We start from the raw sequence: 20,204 nt of genomic DNA on the forward strand, positions 1-20,204 counted from the left end.
AGGGATTGGCCATGTTGCATCTTTGGTCCAAAAATAAGCTGGGACAATGCAGATGGTATAAATAAAGCTTAAATGAGCACCTAGGGACTGTAGACGGCGCTGGCCTGGATAACCGTCCTAGATAGGTTCTTACACCACCTACATCTGCTACTCCATGTAATCATCTGTTATTACACCCACCTGCAGGCTATCATGAATGCTAGACACCATCAGTGTTTACACTATTTATTTAAAAAAAAAAAGTAGTGATCTTTGAAGTCGTGTGTGAAAGGTCACACATGCAGGACACACATGCATTCATACATGCAGTGGATTTTGTCCAGGTGGTACACAGGTTAGCAATTTTGCAATATGCTTTATATAACATGACATTTAGGTTCAAAAGATATTACATAGATGCAGCCCCTTCACACACTCAGCTTGGCAACTATTCTTCATATTCTTCCTCACTGAAATACTCTAGAAAGAAAGGTCACATTGAGATAAAATATAATTAATTGTATTTTTTTAATTTATTGTTGTATATTTGACATTTTCTAAGATTTGTCCCTCAACATTGTACGATGAGGCTAAAACATTGTTTTATATATATATATATATATATATATATATATATATATTTATGTATTTTCCATTTGTTGAATTAACAGATAGTGAAAAGAAGTACACAACTCACCAGTAGTTCTCACATTCTCTTCAGCCTGCTCACTGTGCGCTAAAACAACAAAAGGACAATAGTGAGGGACTAGAAAACAAGCAGACTATAAGAGAATAGGTAAATTATCATAAGGTTATTATAAGTGCAAAAGTCAAAAAAGTCATCAATTCAATTACTGACAAAATACCACATGTATGAATAAAATCATTGCATTTTAATGAAAGGACACATCTTAGACTACTAACTGTAACGTGAAGAAGCGCTTACCTGTGTTCCGTCGAGAGCCTGTGCAATAAGAGACATGTATTACATAACTTTACATAACACAGGGCACACTACAGCTTATGTACACCATTCAACCTATATATAATTTATATATAATTTACAGTGCTTTCCTGGTGTCTTTGCTTGCACTATACTATAATTTAAGTGAATATACTTACTGTCTTCCTCAGAGTCTTTATCTAAATAAACAAAATCAAAGAACAGAACCTGTGGTCAGTTCACATTATCTTATTTCAAAGTACAGTCTCAGTCTGCATTGTAAGTGACACACTGCCGCCCCCCTGTGGTGATGAATGGATTTACAGCGCGCCACTCGTACCTACGGACTCGTCACTTCCGGTGTTCGCTCCTACGTCAAAACAAACATTGCGTAAGTGTTTCGTCACATGTGCCTAAGTACAATAACAGATTGTATCCATAAAAAAAGAAAGAACATTATACCGTTCATTGAAATACATGAGGGTTTTGACCTTTTTTTTTTTTTTTTTTTTAAATGTAACTGTACTATTTCATTACTAACTTCCTAACTTCTAGATTATAAATGTTTAAAAATGTTTAAATTAAAAAGTGAAAACTTTTGAATAGAGAGATTCATTAGAACCTTTGTTGAATAGCATAAACTTTTATGTCACAAAATTAACTTAGCATGAAATTTAGCTCGTTTTTAAACACATCAAATGTTCGTATCTTCACCATAACATGGTAATTTTGGCCTGTCCCACCTCAAAGGTCATGACCTTCCTGTAGCCAACAGTTAAATCATATGACAGTAACATCATTTTGACATGATCTGTTCTTATTATATTAAGGACATTTTTTACATTATTTTATAACTCATTTTAATGACTGAAAACATTTATTTGTGTCCCATATTTTAAACATGTCCCACATTGTAAACCATATAAAATGAACAAAATAAAACAGCTCATATAATATTTAATTTGGCATCTCAAAGCTTCACAAGCAACATTTTCACTAATTATTTATTACCAGTAAGTAAGTAAGTAAATAAAGGGCCCTATTTGCAGAAATTACCATATAGCCTGTATATATATCTTTCAAGGAAAGAAAAATGTCATTCTCTTTACCTGGATTGTCTGTTAGTGCCTCTGTCTCTCCATCTGTGAGGATTATTCATGAAGTATAAAGTAAGAAAAAACAGACTCATTTGTACTGAATATTATTGCTAATAACAGCCTATGCAAAAACTGCATTCCATTAGCAATAAAGTTTAATTTAATCTAATCAAACTGAATCCAATCTATAATTGGAAGTAGATGCATGTCATCTTACCATCACTATCTTTCTTCTCAAGCACTTTTGTCTCTGTAAAAATTAGTTAATGAGCACAAATATGCAATCATTACAACAATGGTCCTCCTGAGCAACATAATGGAGACAAACAGAGCTTCTGATTCTTCATCGTTTCCCTTTTCTGTAATAATGATGTATATATTCATCACATTCAATTAATTATTTATTATTTAATCATATTAATCTTTATAGCCTACATCTATATATCTATGTATATTGCATATATTTCATATATGTTTACATTTATTGTATGCTGCAATTTGTCTTCTGTTATGTTCTGTACTGCCCTATATCTAAAAAGTCTTTAAAAAGTAATTCCCTTACCTGTATTGTTTGTTAGTGTCTCTGTCTCTCCATCTGTTAAAGTTTTCAAGACAAATTTGGAAATAAACAATTTTTTTTTGGACATTTTCAAAAGATTCAGACTAACAAAACAAGACTTTTCTCACCCATATGAGTCGTTCTTAAGATATCTTCTGTCACTGAGTCAAAGAATATTAAGAGTGAGTAAATGGCCCTAAACACATTTGAACATTTGAATCGATCAGCTTTTGATTTGCTCCAGATGTACCTTTCACACGAGCAGCCGCATATTCCGACTCATCTGAGGAAACAGATATAAAATAACGACGTCAGCCCGTGAGAATCTCAGCACACTGCGATAAGTAAATGTGCACGAGATATACAAGAGGCCGTCTGTGAAAAATCATCGGTGAGTCAGTGGTGAATGACCTCCAAAATGACGAGTTTACACGAGGTTTCCAACAAACCAAGCTGGGGTGCATTTCTCAAAGCGAACTATGGTCGCAAGCTCTGTCCTTATCAATAGAGTTCAATGGGACTAACGATGCTTTCGGGAAACGCACCCCTGGAAACTAGCTATGACCCACCTGGTTGTGTTGTCGTGATGTTCTCTTCATACGCTGAGGGCAGACAAAATAGAGAACGGGTGTTCAGTTTACATTTATCTCTTTTTTTTAAAATATACCTTCAATCAGGAATGAGCTAGAGTGATGATACTCATACTACACATGTGACCATTTCTTCTACAAAAAATACTTTTTTAGTAAAAAAGTATTTTTTTTTCATGCTCAGAATTTTTGTCATACTGTCTAAGCTGTTTGCGTGAAGAATGATAAAGTTATATCATTTTAACCAGTGTTTTCTTTGCTTCTTAAAGGTATAGAGGCTAGCTATCATGTGTCAAGGCTATTGTGTCAAGCTAGCACAGCAAGTTTTATCTTGACTGTCAGTGTAACTGTCCCCAATGACGACATTCATGTAAAAGCTTGTCATAACCAGTATTGTTACTCTAAGTTACTCTAAAAAGTATTACTAACTTGTAATGACATCTTTCAATAGCCAGGTATCTCCCTTTTTTAAGTAAATACTGTCAGTCTAGGCCACAATGCTTTTGATATGTTCTGTTTTCTGTTCAGTCAGACACACACACACACACACACACACACACACACACACACACACACACACACACACACACACACACACACACAGAGTTCAGAGAAGTACACAAAAGTTTTTCAGTGAATTTCAAAGTCTTGATTTACGATTAAAATATTTTGTAGTGCGAATTTATTATAACAATTAACCAATACATGGTTGTTACTTGTTACTTGAAAATGTTTTTTTTCTTTGTCTTTATACTGTTAATTTAACTTAGTGAAGACTCTGTCTATGCACAAATAAAATAAAAAAATTGCAAAATGATGTTAAAGAATGATTTTAATTACATTTTAATAAATGTTGCAACTGTCCCCTCTTATGGGGACAATATTTGACAAGTATAAATTGTAAGTATATTATCATATGTACACATATGATATATATGTATATTATCATATGTTACACCGGTGTGGGTGGGTAGCTGACAGATTAAAATTTTGGCTTTCAAATACGGTCTCTAAGAAATTGAAGGAAATGCAAAAAGTGTTGCAACCATCCCTACTCTCCCCCTATTCAAAAACAACAACAATATATATATATAGCCTACCTCTCTCTTCAAGCGATTCATTGCTTTCATCAAATTCCAGAGATGCTGAAATCGCTACAAACACAAAAATATAAACATAACTATAGGCTATAATTTAATTTCTCTCATACGCAGCTTTCATGTTAGGCTATTCCACATGCGGATCATGTACAGATGATGATAATGAAAAAAAAGAAAGAAAGAAAAGACAATAATTTCTATTTGGCCAGCTAATCCAGGATGAATAAATGGTAATTAATGACATAAATTTATTGAGAAATCACCGTTAACAAGCACATTTCATTCCAAAGCAAAACAAATTTAGTCAATTACTGCTGATTCATGCACATCAAGTCATGCACAACAATTTTATGAATAAAAAACTTCATAAAAATGTAACTGTCAAAACTATATATATATATATATATATATATATATATATATATATATATATATATATATATATAGTTGTATTCAAAGACATTTTTGTAAAAAAAAACAAAAAACAAACAAACAGATCTAGACATACATCAATGTACAAATGTTGTTATATTGTAATCTTACCATTGTGGAAACCTGCCACTGCAACTAAGAGGATTATGGGTACACCAGTTCTCATCTCGGATGAAAGGGGTGGATGCCGAAGTAGTTGAAACAAAGTACTAAATTTCAGTGTGCCCAATGCCAGTGTGCCTTTGAATCCCACTTTTTATATGCTGCTCAGCATCACATGCTCTGGAGGAACAGGCTCGTCTCTGTTTACCTGCCAACAGCTGGATGGCACCTCTCGCCCGACACACAGATGTGGCATTATTCCCTCAATGAATGACTTGCATTGTTGACTTTGTGATCAGACGTTACTTTGTTGTTTTCAGTGGTGACTGGTGTAAGAATGGGATGGATGTTAATTTGTGTTTTCAAAAGTAAAAGGTCATTTCCTCTCCAGATTGGTGCATTTGGCATCTTAGTAAAGGGAATGATTGATTGTGCTCACAGATGTGATGTCACTGCAGTTGGCACATGGGTTTGTTGTTGTGTTTAGTGTGAGAGGATGTGTTAAACACTCTTCTAAAGCGAATGATAAGAGGATTAAATGAATGTCTCATTTTGGAAAAAAGTAACTCTGGGCTACTAGCTAAATAGTTTTATATGTTAGCAAGTTACCAACATTATCTGTTTGAGATAATCAATATAGCTGCCATGTAGAAATTGTAATTCAACAAAACTTTTCACATGTTCTCCAAATGTCCACACTCAAAAACATGAGAAATCACAAAAATTATAACACAAATAGCATTTCATGGTGAAACTGAGTTGATTTGTTTTAATACAAAATACAGATTCATTCAGGTAGTGTTTTTAAAATAAACACAGCATAGTGGAATATAGGTTTTTGTCCTTCGGCACACACAGTACGTGTCACAACCTGTTTTGCACCTGACCAGTGATCACGCAGCATCTGATGCACAACAATATATGTGTTGTCACGCTATGCTGGTCAGTAAACACTACGACGGAAAATTCAATATATATATATATATATATCCTAAAATTAACTGGCACTCAGGACAATACAGGAACAGGAATAATAAACACTAAGCAAACATGCAATATTAACGCAAGACAAAACACTGGGCAGAACTAAGGGCTTAAATACACAAGGAGTGGAAACTAGCTGAACAGAAACAGGTGCGTGAAACTAATTGTCTATCAAGGAAACTAATAAGCACAGTGAACAATGAACATAGGCAAACCAGAACTTGAAACAGTGAAAACTAAACCAAAACAGAACACGTTACATGTGTACATCATTTTCACTTAAAACTCAGACCCCATTTACACTAGTTTTCGTTTATAAAAACACACAACTTTTGCTACGGTTACGCCTGTTGTTTACACTACGCTGGCGTTTTCGAACCTCGAAAACGGAGACTTTCAAAATGCTGCAGACCCCGTTTTACTTGGAAAACACCGGGGTTGCGTTTCAGTATAAACGGACCAAAACGGAGACTTTTGAAAACGATGGCGTGGCTGCCCACATTCACCCTGCATATCCTTGATGACCGTGTAAATAATAACATAGAGACTGAACTGCGATCTTTGCTGGCTTTGTTGTAATTTTTAGCAGCCATTGTGCAGTTAAACTTGTGCAGTTTTTTAATACTACAGCTGACATGCACAAGACGCAACCGTTTACACTTGTAGCCTATGTGTGCATGAACGGTCATGTGACGCGTTTTCAGTCGTGTAGTGTGGACGGAAATCATTTCTGAAACGCTGTGGTAATGCCAGTGTAGACAAGGATCGTTTTCATTTTAAAACAAAAATGCACTAGTGTAAACGGGGCCTTAGCAGGCCGTTTAGAGCTTTGAAAATTCTTTAAAATAATATGTAGCCTATATATAAACCCAATATCACTTGTCATGTTCCTGGTCAGAAATGACTGGCCTGCAAAAAACTGCTTATAAATCTCTCGTTATGCTACCTTATCACCAAATCTTGGATTCAATCTTTTTGTCAGTTTGTTTTCTTTCAATTAGGACAGGTTTTGTGTTTATTTTTTGGAACTGATCGATCATATGCCTTATTTATCTGAGGTTATGTACCACAGTTTTTGAGTGGGAAAAAAAAAAAAACGTTATTTGTGTATAATTTTATCAATTTTACAAAAGAAAAAGAAAATTTTGCACTATTGATCACATATGCTTTAATCTATAACCTGCAATTTTTTTTTTTACAATGGTTTTATTTTGCTTTTATTTATTACAAAATGGTGCAAAGTGACACCTGTGGTGTTCCCAGTCAAAAATGACCGGCCTACACAAAATAACACTTGTTACACTATTTAATCACCAAATATTGGATTTAATATTTTTGTCAACTTGTTTTCTTTCATTTAAGACTATTTTGAAAAAAACAAACGATTGATCGTAGGCCTCAATGATCTGAGCCTCACAGATTCAACTCTGTGAAAAAGAAAGCCTGTAATACTCAAAATAGTTTGTTTGTGTACATGAACGTGTGTGTGTGTGTGTGTTTATGTGCGCAGATGGACCAGTATGCATGTATCCACACATGCACAGGTCCGAGGCCTTTATTTTTAATAAGGCTAGAGTAAAATCAAAAAGAAACAGAATATCAATGTTCAGCATTGGTATTCCATTAGCACAGAGCCCTTAAAGGGACATGGTGATGGAAAAAAAATATGAGATTGAATTGGGAGGAATTGAAAAATAACCTTCTGTGTTCATATTCTGCGTTCCAGATGTATTATGCTGTGTTAACTTTGTATATTCCTGAAAATAAAATAAAATATGAAATAAAATGTTTCAAAAACTTTTCAGAAATAATCTATCATGTTCCAGGTATAATGTATAATGATATGCCAGAATAAATGCAGTATAGTGTTTTGAAGACAGTTGGTTTAGGACAAATTAAGTTTAGTTAATTAAAACCGTAAAAATATTTTGAAATAAGTTAGTTTAATGTAGTAATAAAAATCCTGCCTGAACACAATATTTTTTTTTTACTACAATCGACATACATTCGAGCAAGTACAACAGATTCAGTAGCAGAGAGGCTTTTATTTTGAACATCAGTAAGTGGTGTCTTTTATTTTGACAGCCGGCTTTACCTGTAACTGGCCGGCATACTGCGCATGTCGACGGAAGTGGAAACCGGGCTGCGAGATGACCACAATTACAACAAAACCGATATGAATTAGGCTGCATGTCACCGAGTATAGAGCAGCATTGAGGCTCTGATAGCATCGCTGCCAGATGTCGGTTAACCTGCGGCACTTCAGTCCCCCTGCAGTGGACGCGCTGTGCACATTTTCATTCCTGAAGAGAGAGAGGACGAACACAGAGAAGCAAGGTCAGTACTGTAAGCATGCAACACACACATATGAATACAACAGCAGACACTCGCCTGCATTTATGGACTCGGTTTCTAGTGCGTTCCGTTGTACATACTAGTCTGGCCTGGTAAACTTACAGCACATTTCACATTACATTTCGCTAGAGAAATTCCTAAAGGTTGGTGTTGTTTTAGTATTGACTTACTATGCTCGTTGTGTCTGTGTCTCAAAACCTAGTGTGTTGCCTACATAGACAACATTTTTGGGACCAGTGAATGCACTTGCGGTATCTAGGTAGGGAACTAAGTGCCTGTATGTGTAAATGTAATGTCTATGAGTCATTCTGCAATTTCGAGCACATTTTTGATGTGTCTTTTGATGATAAATTGGCCTAATTATTTCTTCAGTTTTCCTCAGAAACAATTTTCTTTAGAAAAGGCATAGTAAAGTATATTATAATATAATATAATACCTTATGTTTCAGTTTACTTGGAATTGCCTTAAATTACAGTAGTTGCAGTTTTTGTCTGTTTTTGAATTGAGTGGGTCTCTGAAAAAAATCCCACATCAATTACTGTCAACATTTTCTATATTAAATTTATTTTAAAATCTAAACACTTTTGGGAGTTTGATATGACATCTGTTTAAATTACCAAAATGGTCTTTAAGCCATGTTTATATTAAAATTTATGATAAAATGTTCTTGTCCTTGATCCTTGACTGTGCTGAGAATATCACATTGATATCTGCAAAAAAATGATTCTTAAAATTCATTTAAAACAATATGGCATAGAGTTTGTCTGTAACATAGCTGACAAATTCACCAGGAAAAACATTCTTTCTCTTGTAATTTTAAAGTGTTTGATGATTAAACTTGGATACTATCAGATATGTTACAATGATGAAATATATAGCCTGAACCTGTAGTAATTTTATTGAGAAAGCATTTTTTTTTTTTTTGATGTGAAATGTACTCCAATTATACAATGAGCCATAATATGATTCTCTATCTCTATGTTGTCTAGAATGAGAAGACTTCCTGTCCTGGTGGCCCTCATCTGGGTCTGCTCAGTGTTTTATGTGGGCATCTTCCTGTTTGTGGGAGGCTTCCTTCTCGTCAGGCTGGAGGTCAACAGAACGAGCACCTGTGCGGACGTCTTATCTCCAGGAGCCCAGGTGAAGGGAGATTTCTGCCTGAGTGAGCCTCGCTTTCGTAGGGCAGTGGTCCTGATCATCGACGCCCTGAAGGCCGACTTCACCCGCTATGATCCGGAGAACACAGCACCCAAACCGTTTGAGAACAAGCTGCCGGTGTTAGATGAGATGGCATCATCGCACCCCTCGCAAGCCAGACTCTACACCTTTCGGGCTGATCCGCCCACCACCACCATGCAGAGGATCAAAGGCTTTACGACAGGTTCCCTGCCCACGTTCATTGACGTGGGGAACAACTTTGCATCCAATGCCATCCTGGAAGACAATCTAGTGCACCAGCTGGGCCAAGTGGGTGAGTGAATCTGCAACTGTCATTTTCGTTTTCATCAAATCTGTCAAGAGATTGTAAATAAAGGCTATAGTATTTTATGACCACTCAGAATTTTTACCCACATTATGACCCCCCCCCCCCACCACCACCACCACCACCACACACACACACACACACACACACACACACACATACACACGCACACACAAACACAACATTTATTTGAATTACTGTAAGGTGAAACAAAAAATAAATAGATAAATACTTTTACTTCATGGTAGTGCATGTTAGTAGTGGTATTGCTGCATTAATTTATGCTGATTAAAAACAATGTGTATTTAAATATGCTGATGATGATTTAAATAAAACCATCCTTTATTATAGTAAAACTTATTGTATGACAGAAATGTGAATCTTGTGAGAATCACTATTAAGAATATGGGAATTATCAAAAACCCAAAAATTGAAAGTCCAGCTAAATTATGGTAATAAGAATGTGCTTAATTGTGATAAAAACTAATATAATAACCATAGAAAAATTGTCCTAATTGCAAAATATGCAACAATATGCAAAACATATTTCTGTTCAAAAATTTAGGGTCAGTAAGATTTATTTATTTATTTATATATTTTTTTTTTTTTTAAAGAAATGAACTTTTATTCAGCAAGGACACAATTGATCAAAAATGACAGTTAATATTTATTTATATACATTTATGCTACAAAACATATTTCAAATGAATGATCTTATAAAGGTTCTCTTGAACTTTCTATTCATCATAGAATCCTGGAAAAATTAAAAAATTAATCACGGTTTACACTAAAGAGTTTTCAACATTGATCATAATAATGAATGTTTTTTCTTTTAACATTTTTTTAACAAGTTTTCCAAATTGGCACAAACATTTTAACAAGGTACACTTTTTTATGTGCAGATATTATGTACAATAATGTTCAAAAAGGATGTTCATTTTCTAGCATGTTAGTATATAACACAAATAAGGACTTGGAATGTTTCTTGAGCCGCAAATCAGCATATTAGGATAATTTTGAAGGATCGTGTGACGCTGAAGACTGGAGTAATGATGCTGAAAATATTATTTCACAGTAAAGAAACAATTAGAAACAATATTATTTCTAATCATTAAAAAAAATCATACCAACCCCAAACTTTTAAACAGTAGTGTATTTTTTTTCTTTGGATTTTTATGGTGAAATGTGACATGGGCCTATTTGTGAGATTTGCTAAAAATCAATATTTATAACATTGCAGTATATTTTCATAATTCTGTTGTTTGCTAGAATGCATTATTGCGACTAATGAAATTTGTAAAAATTTAGTAAGTCACCATTTTATTGAATTAAATGAATCTTAATGTTAAGATTGAAATGATATAGCTTTCCTGCTAGAGCATTTGTTAATTGTTGTGTTTTCTCTCCTGGTTTAAAGGCAAGAGAGTTGTTTTTATGGGGGATGATACATGGGTGAGTCTTTTCCCCAAGAAGTTCCACAGATCTCTGCCCTTCCCCTCCTTCAATGTGAAGGACTTGCACACTGTGGACAATGGCATTCTGCAAAACATTTATCCTACCAGTAAGCAGAATCATTTGGCCTATCAATTAGGAACCTGCCTGGTTGGTTTAACATCTCACTTTGTTTACCTTGTAAATAGATGTACACATCTCATGTTTACAAAGTAAACACAATGCCTTAATGAGTGGCTAAGAGGTTTTCGTTTGCTCTCTTCAGTGGAGGGGGATGATTGGGACGTGTTAATTGCTCACTTCCTGGGTGTGGATCACTGTGGGCACAGATTTGGCCCAGATCACCCTGCGATGGCTGAGAAACTCTCCCAGATGGATGGAGTTATCAGGTTTGCTGCATCCTTATTCATCTACCCATGTTCTGCCATGTTGTTTTAATATATTTTCTTGCATTGTGCATTTGTTTTTCATCTGCTGCTGTCTCACCGCTAACTGCAGGTCAGTGATAAAGCGTCTGAAGAATGACACCCTGTTGGTTGTGATGGGTGATCATGGAATGACAGACACTGGGGATCATGGTGGAGAGAGCCAGAAAGAAACAGATGCTGCCCTGTTTCTTTACAGTTCCTCTCCCTTATTTTCAGCACCAGGCTCCCAGGTAAAAGGCACTGTTATAATTTGTCTATATTTAATATTTAATAACCAGTGGTGTGTCCATGAAAAAAATATCTGGGTGGCCAGATGGAGAATATTTTGGGGTGACACACACAAAAAAGTACTGTAGTAAGGCTGTAGTCACTACTGGCCTGTGTTGCATGATAATAGCATCAGTTATTTAGTTGTTACACATAAATGCAGAGACTTTAATGTTGTATAATAAAATAAAGTAAAAAAATGTCAGTGTATAAATCTAACAATTATGTAAACAAGTCTTAACAGCACAAGACACAAGGGTTAGTTCACCCAAAAAAAAAAAAAATTCTGTCATTAATTACTCACCCTCATGTTGTTCCACACCCGTAAGATCTTTGTTCATCTTCACAAATTAAGATATTTTTGATGAAATCCGTGAGCTTTCTGACCCCTCCACATACAGCAATTAAATTACCACTTTCAAGGCCCAGAACGGTACTAAAGACGTCGTTAAAATAGTCAGTGTGACTACAGTGGTTCAACCTTAATTTTATGAAGTGATGAGAATCCTTTTTTTTACGTTGTATAGACAGTGCAGCGCTTCTGGGTTCTACGTCAGAACGGCGAATCAGTATTGGCCGACGCTGTACACATGAGCAGCACGATGCATGCATGTAATGCTGACGCAGGAGCTGGCCAATAATGATTCTGTGTTCTGACGTAGGACCTGGAAGCGCTGCACTGTGCTTACCATGTAAACAGCATAGGAGACTGGCAGGGAAGAGAAGAAATTGTTGAATAAAGTAGGATTTATTGTTTGGTTTTTGGTACAAAATGTATTCTCGTCGCTTCATTAAATTAAGGCTGAACCGATGTAGTCACATGAACTATTTTAACAATGTCTTTAGTACCATTCTGGGCCTTGTGGTAATTAAATTGCTGTCTATGGTGGGGACAGAGAGCTCACGAATTTCATCAAAAATATCTTAATTTGTGCTCTGAAGATGAACGAAGGTCTTATAGGTTTGGAATGACATGAGGGTGAGTAATTAATGACTGATGAATTTTCAGTTTTGGGTGAACTAACCCTTTAAGTCAGAGGCATAAACCGTATATTTTACATTCAGTCCATATCTATATGGAAATGAAAAAATGAATACTAAAAAGAAAAACAAATATTTAAATTTTTGGTAGAATTATTAGCCTTTTCACCATTTTCTGGTTCCCTTTTCGATTTCATTACAAAAAAAAAAAAAAATCTATAAAGCAAAAACCTAAGTGCGTCTATGAGAGATTTTATTTTTTTTATTTTTGGGGGGTTATCTTTGGGCTTTTCCATACATTTGGAGTTCAGCATGTTTATATTTGTAGGTGGAACCTGAGGTAGTACCTCAGACTGATCTGGTGCCCACGCTTGCACTGCTGCTTGGAGTTCCCATTCCCTATAGCAGTGTGGGCCAGGTTCTTCTGCCACTTTTTCCTCAGAATGGCTCCCGGGGTGCACCTACAGGACTCAGCCAGGCTGAGGCGCTGTGGATTAATGTCAAACAGGTTAGAGGAATTTCTCTTAGCCTATGTTTTAAGGTGCAATTATATTTTTAAGGGCTGCCCTCGACTAAAGAATTTTCTGGTCGACTAGTACTACTTACATGTTTCAAATAATATGCCATATTTGAGGTCGATGGATGATAGGCGAACGTTTGTATTTTCCTGCCACACATACTGTAATAACCACAAGGACCACTGTTAATGATCTGTCCCTCACAGAGTTTTTTTTTCTGCGATTAACTGACTAATACAATTTTTGGTCGAATAAGCCTCTAGTCGAATAATAATTAGTTGAATATTAGGGGCCAGCCCTAGTATTTTTGCCTCTTTTGCTTTGTATTTAATTTTTTTTTGTTTTGTTTAACAATTATGCTGAGCTTAGCTTAATTCTGATTCTTCTATTTCTGTGAAGGTAAACCGCTTCTTGGAGACCTACTCTAACATGGCCAAAGACATCCCACCAGACAGTCTATCTCAGCTGCGAGCTGACTTCTCAAACATTTCCTCCCAGTACTTGGCCGCTGTCCACAAGGGCCATCTTCCCTCTCATGAGCTAGTTGTCTCCATGCAGAACTATCTGACAGCTGTCAGGGAGACTTGTAGAGCCTCCTGGGCCCGTTTCAACCCTTTCAAAATGGCTGCTGGGCTTTTAATCTTAGGGGTTTCCTGTATGCTGTGCTACGTCATTTCTGAGTTGTCTCATGTAGTAATTCAGGAGGGCCTGTTGAAGTTGCCCATACTCTCGGGGCTGGTGGTAGGATTAGTAGTAGCTGCAGGTCAGCTGTTCACACAAGGTTATTTGGAGCTTTCGTGGTGTTTGGGAGCTGCATCACTTTCTTCTGAGGTTTTGTTTCTATGGAGGACTCGTGGAGTTTCTCCAAGAGGTAGGTGGTCAGCTTCTGGCCTCCTCACGCCGGCCCTGCTGGTGCTTTTCCTGCGCTGTGCCTCGCTACTCTCTGACAGCTACGTCATCTACGAGGGCCACGTGGTTACCTTCTTGCTCTTCACGTTGAGCGTATATGTTCCTCTCCGTCTCAACTGGGATGGACTCCTGGTCCCGCTTCCTCCACCAGACACCCAGAAGCCACCTCGGCTGCTCCCAACAACGCTGCCGTCCTCAGTTGTTAGACGGGAGGCCACCATCTTGCTGGTGTGGTTGGGGGTAATGGTTGGATCGCTCTACCTATCTCTCTCACTCCACAACTGCCGAGAGGAGCAGGGCACCTGCCAGCCCTCACCTTTCCTCTCCCCACTCTCACGTGTACAGGACAGCCAACTGCGTAACCTCCACTATGTCCTCTCTGTGGTCTCATTGGCCATGTGGGGGTATCTTTTACATCGTTGGCTCAGACACTATGGGAACCTTAACTGTTCCAGTGTGACTGTGTTTTCGGCCTGCTTCCTTTTACCACTGGCCTGTGTTTGCATGGGTTTGCATTGGGCAGTGAGCGCCACCCCAGAGGACACCTTCCGGAGTTTGTCTGAGCTAATCGGCCTAGCCCAGGTGTTCCTGCCACGGGCCACTTTCTGCCTACTGGGCCTGGGATTGCTCCTGTTGTGGGTCGATCCCATGACTGTGTTCCTCAAGTCAAGGACTCCCTTGAACTCTCGAGGAACATCCCTGCCACCCCCCAAGTACCGAGCCAGCACAGGAATCAGTCCACAGGCTGAACTGCATCACCTTATACCACAGCTATATCAGCGTATCCGACACTCGCTGGAGGATGGGGTCACGGAATGTGGTGAAGCGGACAGCAGGCCAGCCGTGGAGGCTTACGGGCTCGGTACAGTGTACTCGGCGCCCTTGATCCTGCTGTGCGGACTCCTGGGGTTAGCGCTTCTGCTACTCCATCCAGAAGGAATGGCCCTTGCCTTCCTGCTTCTCCTGCTGGAGGCCGCAGCTGTGCTGCACATCCACGCCTGTAGCACCACTCTCTCCAGCCTGCACAAACACTCAAGTAAGATGCACTCCATTTCTACCTTCACCCCTAAACCTTGCTAAGCTATTGCTACAGATGCCTCAAATATTCTTATTTTAACCCTTCCAGATGGTTTCAGTGTGCCATGGGCTCCAGTGGTTTCATGGTCTCTGGCAGCTGCCCAGTTTTTCCACGCTACGGGACACCTCCCAACCTTCCCCTCCATTCAGTGGGGTGCTGCATTTGTGGGTTTTCCTCAAGGTCACACAGGCACTGTACTTCCTGCCTCATTGGTGACCCTCAACACCTTCTCCTCTCACATCATCTTTGCAGGTAACTTGACCTTAGCGTAGGTGCAGGATACCCCAGGTGAAAAAAACACTTTTTTTTTTAGTACACTTCTATAATGTACTTAAAGTGCATTATTATTGCGCACTAATTTTGTGCTTAATATACTAAAAATTCTTCTTTAGTACTTCTTAAAATCATCTTAAGAACATCTAAGTGTACTCAACTGCTGTTTTGAGACAGCATGAAATATGAACTAAAATGTGCTTTTGATATACTATCTCTGTATTTATAAAATATATTTAGCTACCACTTGTAGTACACTATGGGTTCAAATGTACTATAAGTGGTATCTAAATACATTTTTTTTAAATACAGAGATAGTATATTAAAAGCACATTTTAGTTCATATTTCATGCTGTCTCAAAACAGCAGTTGAGTACACTTAGATGTTCTTAAGATGATCTTAAGAAGTAATAAAGAAGAATTTTTAGTATATTAAGTACAAAATTAATGCACGAAAATAGAGCACTTTAAGTATATTATAGAAATGTACTTTTTTTTTCACCTGGGACCCTCAACATGATTCACATTCGACATGTTTCTGTATCCGCATACTGATCAAGCAGTCATATCTTACAAGCTTATAAGATTCTCCATTCAGTCCATTTCTAATGATCACTGTGTAATTCACACATGCAGTTGGCTGTCCTCTGCTGCTGTTCTGGCCTCTGGTGTGTGAGGTGCGTGGGACCCGATCTACACGCTCAGCAGGAGCGGAGGAGAGCGAGGATGCTGTCATGGAGATGAGACTGAGAGAGAACCCTCAGAAGTTCAGCTCTGGTCTCCTGCAGCTTGCTGCACGCTACCTCTTTGTGAATGGAGCACAGGTGCGTTTAAATTATACCTACGTTCACATTGCATTATGCTCATGTTACAAAACTTTCTGTGATCTCCATTACAGTGAAATTGCATTCTACAGTGATTTTTTTTTTTGTAGGCTAGGTTCATTCACCAGATGTGAATTGTTCTAATAAGGTTTTTTTTTTTTTTTTTTTTGTGAATGTCATACATTTATGTTGAGTTGTGTAAGACTTGGTGTGAACAGTCTTAGCAGGCTTGTGTATTCTCATTTAATGTGATTTGTAAGTTTTTGTAAAATTGAAAATAAATTATAAATTACTTGTGTACCTTTAGGTTTTTGCATCGGTTTGTGCTGCAGCCATCTTAAGGAGACACCTCATGGTGTGGAAAGTGTTTGCACCCAAGTGAGTTTGCACCCAAATCTCGAACTCATTGTTTCTTTCTCTATTTTACCTGTTATCACTTTCTTATTTTAAGGTATCGATTAAGCAACTGATTTGGCATGTGCACATTTTTGTTGGTAGGTTGAACGAATAGTTTGACAAAGTTGTTTTGTACAAGGTCCTTTAAAACTTTACTAAAATTCACCCACGCAGCACTTGCTTTTCATGTTGAGAAGCTTTAGCAAGTTAACTGTCAGCATATACTTACAGAGCAGTGCTTTCTAAACAGATGAAGTTAACCCTGAATTATAACTATAACATATAAATTCTAAGTTTTGACAACTCTGACTTTCACAAGAGGTGAATTTATGCAGTGAAGTATTTTGCTGTCATTATGAACAAACCCACACAGGGATCCACAGTGGCATTTTGAGTGTTGCCATAGAAACCAGAGTAGTTTCCATGTTGTAATTGCAGTAATTATGACACAGCGTGACTGCAGCATAAGTTAATTATTAAAAAACACTCCTCATAACTGCATCCTAAGCTGTATTTTTCTTTTCGGCAGACTGATGTTTGAGGCATCTGGCTTCATCGTGGGCAGTATGTTTGTTATTCTGGGGGTTGCCATGGTGATGAGGGTGGATATGTCAGTGGGCGGACTGTTTAAGAAACTCCTCCCTCAGAACTCCAGGTAGCACTTGTTACTCCGCCCCCACCACAACCCCATCTAGAACTTCTCAGAGATGTGACCTGGTCATCCTCCTCAACTCCACTGCCAACTATACAGATGGAAACCAGATTTGTTTTGTATCTGACTTTGGACCAAAGAGGTCTAAAGCATCTCCTCATTTTTGAACACGTGAGAAAAGTCAATAAACCGAAGTTGTTATTTTATAAAAGCCATTTTAGAAGACTGCAACAGTCATTATGCTTTCAATAAGCTATTGAACTGTTGGCTTTGGTTGCTTTGCTGCCTTTGTATTGAAAGAGAGAGAGAAAGGGAGATGATCTTTGTGCATGCTTTTTACTGCCATGTTCCATAAGGTCATTAAAGAGAATATTGCAAGTTATTTTATTGAAGGGCTACATGAAATCCACAGTGTTGCAATGGTGTGAACTCATAAAACTCCCCACTGACCAAAATATTTAAAGGGCTAGTTAAACTAAAATGTAATTCTGTCATCATTTACACCCTCATGTCTTGATAGAGCTGCCCAAGCTGCTCCATGCAGTAATAATGAATTGAAACCAGGGACAATTGTGCACAATGTTCACATTCATTGGAACGGTGAGCACTTGAACATTTTGAAAAGTGCTGCATTCGGAAAAGAGCAGCTTGAACATTCTGCTACAGCACACCCTTTGTGTTTAATGGAAGAAAGAAAGTCATGCAGGTTTGGAGTGTAAATGATGACAGAATTATTTTTTTGGTTGAACTATCTCTTTAAAAGCTACAAGTTTGTGCATGAGAACATCATTAATTTCAGCAGTGGACTGAACTATTGATGTTTTTTTCTTTTTTTTCTTTTTTATTGTCCTGCTTCTTGTGCTTTTTTTTTTTTTTAAGCTTGAACATTGGTTCAAGCTTAAAAAAGCTCATTGTTAATGTGGTGTCCTGTCTATTCCATAGCAATAACAAGCATCAGGGTTGAACCAATAACATGTATGTTGTGTTTTTTTTTTTTTTTTTTTTTTCCTCTCTCTCTTTATTTTATTTATTTTTTTTTTTTTGGCTAGGTAAATTCTTCACCTAGATATCAGGTCACTAGTTTTAACGGTTGCCTTGTTTGATATTAGTGAATGAAATTTGTGTTCATTCAATTTGCATTGACTGTTATTTATTTAGCTGTCATATATTTAGTTCACTAATGGATTAAATGATTTTACTCATCTCATTTTTGTGAGAAATGCATGGGGAAGATAATTACATGATCATATGCTCAGGTTAATTTAGCCATAATGCAATATAATATTCTGTTCTGCATGGTGCATTTGTATGTGTGTGTGAGAGGGGCTGATTTTTGTATTTAATTTTTTTTAAGCAAAATACTGTCAAGCCATACAGTGGCTTTTAATAACATCTTAATGTGTGGTTGACGATTGAATTAGAACTGTGAAAGAAATCATTGTAATTGTTCTAAAATTCATTGATAAAGGGGAGAAAATCGATTAAATATTTTGTACACTTTGAAATGGTTGGTTGTGTGTGCATTCTAGTTTCTTTGCGTTTGCAGGAGCAGCTGTCGTCCTGCAGAGTGCACTGTTTTATCTAAAAACAACCTATGAAATCTGATTCCATCTGCGGTCAGTAAGTGCCAGGGTAAATTCATTACAAAGTGCCCTGTCATTTTCATAGGTAGTTCTTTTTGCATAAGTGGCCATTAAACTCAGAAACAAGCAGGATTTATCTGTTCATGTGATTTCTGTTCAACCCAGTTATGCTGTGACATTTCCTCTTTAAAATAATAGTTTAATCTTTCTGACATTATATTTAAGGGAGTGACTTTTCTGGCTTTTAAGACGGATGTTTATTTCTTTTACAGTCTTTATCAGTACTTTTATTACATCATCAGTTATGGGGAAAAGTGAAATAAAATTTTATTTTTGGTATAAAGCACAAGAATAATGACTTTAAATAACATGATGCCCCAATGGCTCTGGTATGTTGGTCCTGTGGCAAAAAATAATTTATTTAAAGTTCAGCTGTAACCTTTTTAGAAAGGAAAATATAAAAATGAAAACAAGCTATTTTCCTGCACAAATAGCACTGTTTCCTGAGCTGACCCATTTATCAAAAATCGCTGGAAAAGGGAAATGGTGCCTTGTTTAGAATCAAGGCATCTTAAACTGCACTGAAACCCACCTAAAACAGGTCTTCTGGAAGTGTCCTCTGTAAATGTCTGTGGTAATGTTTATAATGTAAATGTAATGATTTGGATAGATCATAAATACTAGGCATTTGAGAACTAAAGGCCTTTATTAAGATATCATATATGAATGTTTAAAATCGGACAAAACATCATATAATTCTTCAAATACATTGCTAATACCTACTGAAGTTTGTGCTATTGTTTCCCCACCAAAAATGGAGTCACCTCCTGGAATATGATGTCATTCACAAAAGGGTTATTGTCATTATCTATGTTTTAGTAGTTTTAGTTTTAGGTAATTGAAATAAAGCTGAAATAAAATTAAATATAAATATTAGTTGAAAAACTTTAAACGAAAATGAGAAATGTTGCCTTGGTAATGAACTTAAATAAGTTTATTTTGAAGCACATATTATTAAAAGGAATTAAATGAAAACAATAATAAAATGGAACAAAACAAAACAAAAAATAAAACTGAAAATAAATGTAAATTAAACCAATAACAATATTAAAAACACAAATAAAATGACAAAAGCACATAATGAAATGACAAACAATTAAACAAAAATTAACATAACTAAAAAAAATAATAAACATAAAATAAAAAGGAAAATAACAC

The 20,204-nt window shown here is 36.8% G+C and overlaps 2 protein-coding genes across 3 annotated transcripts; one reads left to right on the plus strand and one right to left on the minus strand.

Annotated features, from left to right (window-relative positions):
• Window positions 1–209: 209 nt before the first annotated feature.
• Window positions 210–4,967, minus strand: si:dkey-200l5.4. The gene is made up of 13 exons (XM_048173293.1): window positions 4,812–4,967; window positions 4,269–4,322; window positions 3,148–3,180; window positions 2,829–2,861; window positions 2,707–2,739; window positions 2,582–2,614; window positions 2,237–2,269; window positions 2,032–2,064; window positions 1,263–1,292; window positions 1,102–1,122; window positions 926–943; window positions 677–715; window positions 210–459 (listed from the first exon to the last, which is right to left on the minus strand). The coding sequence occupies exons 1-13, from the start codon at window positions 4,864–4,866 to the stop codon at window positions 428–430; spliced, it is 447 nt and encodes a 148-aa protein (XP_048029250.1). The 5' UTR covers window positions 4,867–4,967; the 3' UTR covers window positions 210–427.
• Window positions 4,968–7,871: 2,904 nt separating this feature from the next.
• Window positions 7,872–18,942, plus strand: pigo (phosphatidylinositol glycan anchor biosynthesis, class O). Of its 2 annotated transcripts, XM_048173313.1 has the most exons (12): window positions 7,872–8,123; window positions 8,344–8,400; window positions 9,132–9,613; window positions 11,043–11,186; window positions 11,343–11,466; window positions 11,576–11,735; window positions 13,082–13,261; window positions 13,671–15,216; window positions 15,307–15,510; window positions 16,168–16,355; window positions 16,663–16,733; window positions 17,281–18,942. In XM_048173313.1, the coding sequence occupies exons 3-12, from the start codon at window positions 9,133–9,135 to the stop codon at window positions 17,408–17,410; spliced, it is 3,228 nt and encodes a 1,075-aa protein (XP_048029270.1). In that variant the 5' UTR covers window positions 7,872–8,123; window positions 8,344–8,400; window position 9,132; the 3' UTR covers window positions 17,411–18,942. The 2 variants fall into 2 exon arrangements, with proteins under 2 accessions (XP_048029270.1, XP_048029262.1); XM_048173305.1 differs by lacking the exon at window positions 8,344–8,400.
• The last annotated feature ends 1,262 nt before the right edge of the window (window positions 18,943–20,204 follow it).

Source organism: Megalobrama amblycephala, linkage group LG2, assembly GCF_018812025.1.
Source record: "Megalobrama amblycephala isolate DHTTF-2021 linkage group LG2, ASM1881202v1, whole genome shotgun sequence".
Classification (NCBI taxonomy): domain Eukaryota; kingdom Metazoa; phylum Chordata; class Actinopteri; order Cypriniformes; family Xenocyprididae; genus Megalobrama; species Megalobrama amblycephala.